This window comes from Sinocyclocheilus grahami, unplaced genomic scaffold, assembly GCF_001515645.1.
Source record: "Sinocyclocheilus grahami isolate Dianchi unplaced genomic scaffold, SAMN03320097.WGS_v1.1 scaffold553.1, whole genome shotgun sequence".
Classification (NCBI taxonomy): Eukaryota; Metazoa; Chordata; class Actinopteri; order Cypriniformes; family Cyprinidae; genus Sinocyclocheilus; species Sinocyclocheilus grahami.
In genome coordinates this window covers 535817-541437 of record NW_015505732.1, presented here as the reverse complement: position 1 = coordinate 541437, position 5621 = coordinate 535817, and the positions used below count along the sequence as shown (strand labels likewise).

Below are 5621 nucleotides of genomic sequence, written 5' to 3'. Positions count from 1 at the left end.
ATATATATATATATATATATTGTTTACTTTTTAAAGAAGTCTCTTATGCTCATCAAGGCTGCATTTATTTGATCAAAAATACAGCAAAAACTGTAATATTGTAAAATATTATTACAATTTAAAATAACAGTGTTCTATTTTAATATACTTAAAAAATATATATATTTTTGTTGCTGTGATCAAAGCTGAATTTTCAGCATCATTACTCCAGTCTTCAGTGTCACATGATCTTCAGAATTCATTCTAAGATGCTGATTTATTATCAATGTTGGAAACAGTCTTTGCTATTTTTTGGAACATGTGATATTTTTTCAGGATTCTTTTATGAATTAAAAGTTACAAATAATGTATTCAAAAGCATTTAAATGTTTAAAAATGTGGAAACCACTCATTGCATCACCATCTCCTGACTGCATTATTATTTGTAAAATAGGGGCTTTATGGAGTGTGTGTATACATGGTTATAACTATAACAGTTAATATTTCATTAATTTAGGGAAATGAACAAGTGTCTTAGACCTCAAGGGACTATTTGGCCAACCAGCTTATTCCTGCTTGAAAAGCAAAATGTTATTGATAGTGTAAAAACCATCAACTTTAAAGCACATGTGATTGATGGACTAGCATTACTCAACATTACTTAATACCTTCCAGCAACACTACATTCAATGAAGGTAAAATAGTGAGAAAAAAAAATAGTTAATTTAAATGGAATCGGAACCGGAATCGTTAGGCAAAACTGGAACCGGAATCGGAACAGGAACCGGAAAAACGATACCCAACCCTAAATATAAGTCTTTATTGTCACTTTTTTTAAAATCAATTTTACACATCCTTGCTGAATAAAGGTATTTTCTCTAAAAAAAAGAAAGACACATTTTTTTTACTGACCCCAAACTTTTGAACGGTAGTGTATATTGTTGCAAAGGATTTCTATTTTGAATAAAGGCTGTTCTTTGGGGGGATTGATCCTTATTCCCTATTCCCTGATGGGTTGTCAGCCACTACAATGCTTTAAGAATATGCTTTATTTGGTCTCTACTCAAAGGCTTAAGAGAGCTGCACAAATTACACAGTCCTGTATCTTGAAAGAAAAATGTCTGCTTATTTGCAAAAAAAGGCCTAATATTGCCTAATTTGATGACACTGACTTCAGAAATATCTATAAAAACTTTACCATCAAATAAATTTTTTCACAAAATAAGAATGAAGACTTTTCAAATTATATAAGCATATACGTGTCAGCTTTAATGCACTTATCAAAATAACAAAAGCAGTCAAACATCAAAAGTTTTTAATGACAAAAATAATTATTACAAATCATTCAGTGTCCTACTCCCTGAGCACAGGATATCTGTTGACTTCACTTGACTAAATGCACTTATTTGCAACACCCTGCAACGTCATCAAACTCAGGTGAAACTCAAGTTCTGCATATTAGAGGAGATTAAAGTTTGATTTATGTCTTTAAATAAATACAACTGATCATACTTTCATTTAAAGGGGTCATATGATGCGATTTCAAGTTTTAATTTCTCTTTGGAGTGTTACAAGCTGTTCGTGAATTGATGAGATCCCTAAAAATGAAAAGACTAAAGTCTCAAATCCAAAGAGATATTCTTTATAAAAGTTAAGAGTCAACCATGCCTACCTAAAACAGCTCATTTAGACACGCCCCCACATGTCTACGTAACTGTGTGGGAAGATTTGCATAACGCCGCCCAAATGTTCACGCAAAGAAAAAAGGCGTAACTTTCTTGTTGCTGCCACCGACCACCATATCGTGAAGACACTGTGTATTTCGTTGCGAAAGCGAAAATACTTTGTTTGGTCTTCCAAAAGAGGACACGACTAGAATCCATCACAGTACAGTGAGGGGCATAATATTTCCGTCACACGCTTGAGGTATTCGGCCAATCACAACGCACTGGATAGCTGGCCAATCACAGCACACCTCGCTTTTCAGACCAATGAGTTTTTTTAAAAATCGACTCGTTTCAGAAAGGCGGGGCATAGAGGAGAAACAATAATATACAGTATGTGGAAAATAATGTGTTTTTTGAACCTTAAACCGCATAAACACATTGCATTACACCAAATAATGTTCTTTTTAGCAACATCATATGACCCCTTTAATATGTATAATACATCCATGTGTATTTATATAAATATTAATGATCAATTTCACTTAATCTAACCTGTCAAATTAAAAAGCCCTAAATTAAATGATAAATGCATGTTGCGATGTTTAATACGAAAATAAACATATTTTGGTTATACTGAACGTGTTCTTTTTTCTTATTTAATCCATATTCATGATATTTCACTTGCAGCTGTCGTGACTGGACTGGAATTGGGAGCTGCTCTGTGCTAACTTACTTTGCGTTCACTCTTTTTTACTCTTTTGTGCTTTGCCATCAGGACGAGTCTTTCTGAAACATTTACGGAAAAGGCAACGGCATGCTTTAATGAAGAGGAATGTGATCAGTGCAACGATTGAGAGTAAGAAGGCCACTACATCCAGGCAGTGGTACTGATACCAGCTCAGATCATGTGCCTGAACTCGTAGATGTTTAGCTCCTTTATGCCGCATCACAAATTCGATCCAGTAAACTGCCTGGTCCAGAGGCTTCATTGGCTGATCATGGTGGATTCTGGACAGTCTCATGATGCTCTCCTTGTACCTTATTAGAGAAGAAATGGAAGCGCTGCTTAACACAAGACAAGCTCTACAAAAGCACAAACGTTTCTAAATATATAATGTGAATACTGACTGTGGCTGTTGTAATCAAATGGCCAAAAAGAAAACATTTATATACTCTATCTAGTCCAGTGGTTTTCAAACTTGTCCTGGAGTACCCCCAGCCCTGAACATTTTGTATGTCTCCCTCATCTATCACACCTGATTCAACTCATCAGCTCATTAGTGGAGACTGCAAGACCTGAAGTGGGTGTGTCAGATATAGGGAGACATACAAAATGTGCAGTGCTGGGGGTACGTCATTGGAGAGGTTTGAGAATCCCTGCTCTAGTCTAATGTACAGTGCTCAAATAAATTAAGGGAACACTTAAATCCCACATTGGATCGCGAACTAAATTTTCCAGTTGAAAATCTTGACTTTTATACATGTACAGGTATAGAAAAGAATCAGCCCCCTTTAAAATAATCACATTTTGTTGCTTTGCAGTCTGAAACGAAGACGGACAAAGTTTTTGTTTTATCCAGCTGTATTTACTCAGTGCTACTTATAACATCCAAGTGAAAGACATAACTTAAAAAAAAACTTTAAAAAAAACAAAAACAGAATCACTGATATTTTGTTGAATTACCTTTTGCTTTAATTACAGCCTTTAGTTTGTTGGGATTTGTCTCTCCTAACTTTGCACATCTAGACTTTGCAATATTTGCCCACTCTTCTTTGTAGAACTGCTCAAGTTCAGTTCAATTTGATGGAGAGCGTTTGTGGACTGCAGTCTTCAAGTCATTCCACAGATTTTCAGTGGGGTTTAGTCTGGACTCTGTCTAGGCCATGCAAGGACATTCAGCTTTTTCTCCTTCAATCACTGTGTGCTCAGTTTTGCTGTGTGCTTTGGGTCATTATAATTTTCAAAATAGTAATTAGAGTATAGTTACAAGCTGAGGTCTCTACACGTTGCTGCCGCATTACATTGCTGACAGAATGCAGTGTTTTAATGTCAAGAGATTGTAAAAAGGATGTAGCACATGTATTGTCGAGTCAAGTGCCAGTGGATTAGAGACCTGCTCCCGCGAGACCCGACGCAACAGAGTGCGGCGCGGGACAAGACTTGATAGGGGAGTGCAGAGACTCGTGTGTGTGCGCGGGATGCGGGAGAATCAAATTATTCACGGGACTCCCGCAAAATAGAAATATCTAAGCATAAAATATCTAAAACAAATAAATTGTTATTCATCTATTGCACAAAAGCTACATGAACTAATATAAAATATAAACGATTAACGATTAACAGGTGCAAGCGTATGCAGTTTCTATTTAGGCTATAACACGTGTTCGCTGCGTTGAGCAATGCAGTGCTGAAATTTGTGTGTTCACGAATCCTCTCATTATAACACACGAATTGTAGACATTATGAAATATTCATTATGCATATATTTATTGTGTTATAACAGAGATATATGAGATTTCGATGAACAGAGATGTCTTTTTTAGATTATAAATGCAGCGTTGCCATGCCAATACCAAACCATGCATGCAGCAGCCGCTTGCTTTAGTTAAAAATAACAGTGTTCTGTGAATGTTGATGCTTTAATAACAAATATTAATCAGGAGCGCAGGAGCGTGGATCTCATAAATTTCATGGAGAAAAAAGTAACGTAACTAGTAATGTAACTAATTACTTTTGAAAAAGTAAAAAAGTAATTAACGTGATTACTTTTAAAAGGAATAATCAGTAATTTGATTACATTTTCAGAGTAACTTGCCCAACACTGGTGACAACAATATCACAAATTCTCCACAAATGTGGCTTGTATGGGAGGGTTGTAAGAAAAAAAGAAAGGCCACATGCAGTCAGACTGAGCTTTGCCAAAACACACCTTGAAGATTCTGAGGCAGATGAGACTAAAATGTAATTATTTGACCAAACGATATGTCTGGCAGAAATCCAATCCAGCTCGCCATACAGATAACAGCATTCCTCCAGTAAAGCATGGAGGTGGTGATATCTGTTCTGGGGTGTTTCTCTGCAGTAGAGACGGGAGCTCTTGTAAGGACGGAAGGAAACATGGATGGGGCAAAATACCATCAAATTCTTGAGGAAAATCTGCTGCCGTCTGCCAGAAAGTTGTCAATGGGAAGAAGGTTTACCTTCCAACATGACAATGACCCAAAGCACACAGTAAAACTGAGCACACAGTGGTTGAAGGAGAAAAGGCTGAATGTCCTTGCATGGCCTAGTCAGAGCCCAGACTTAAACCCCACTGAAAATCTGTGGAATGACTTGAAGACTGCAGTCCACAAACACTCATCATCAAACTGAACTGAACTTGAGCAATTCTGCAAAGAAGAGTCGACAAATATTCCAAAGTCTATATGTGCATAGTTAGTAAAGACAAATCCCAACAAACTAAAGGCTGTAATTAAAGCAAAAGGTGGTTCAACAAAATACTGACACAAGGGGGTGATCTTTTTCCCAACTCAGTGATTCAGGGTTTTTTTTCTGACATGTTGGTGTTAAATCTTTCAATTGGATGTTATAAGTTGCACTGAGTAAATAGAGCTGGATAAAACAAAAAAATGTGTGCATCTTCATTTCAGGCTGCAAAGCAACAAAATGTGATTATTTTAAATGGGGCAGATTCTTTTCTATACCCACTGTATGAAATTAATTGAGAACAAAATTATGTGACAATGTTCAGTGCAAACCAAAATCATCGACTCTTTGAGGGCTGGATTCAAAATCAAACCGAAAATCGAAGCAACTCATAATGTAAGCCCGTAGTGTGTATGGCCCCCATGTGCCCGTATGCACTCCCGACAATGTCTAGGCATGCCACCATGAGATGGTGAATCTCCTGCCAGACCTGGATTAGGGCATCACTGAGCTCCTGGACAGTCTATGGTGCTAATGTCACAGTGTCT

At 36.8% G+C, this 5621-nt stretch overlaps 1 protein-coding gene across 1 annotated transcript in view; it reads right to left on the bottom strand.

Moving 5' to 3' along the window:
• Positions 1 to 2121: 2121 nt before the first annotated feature.
• Positions 2122 to 5621, bottom strand: part of LOC107556030 (UDP-glucuronosyltransferase 2C1-like) — an 11436-nt gene continuing 7936 nt past the window's right edge. Inside the window, exon 6 of the mRNA XM_016239002.1 lies at positions 2122 to 2684. Within this exon, the coding sequence (XP_016094488.1) occupies positions 2387 to 2684 (298 nt within the window). The 3' untranslated portion in view covers positions 2122 to 2386. The remainder of the gene's footprint in view (positions 2685 to 5621) is intronic.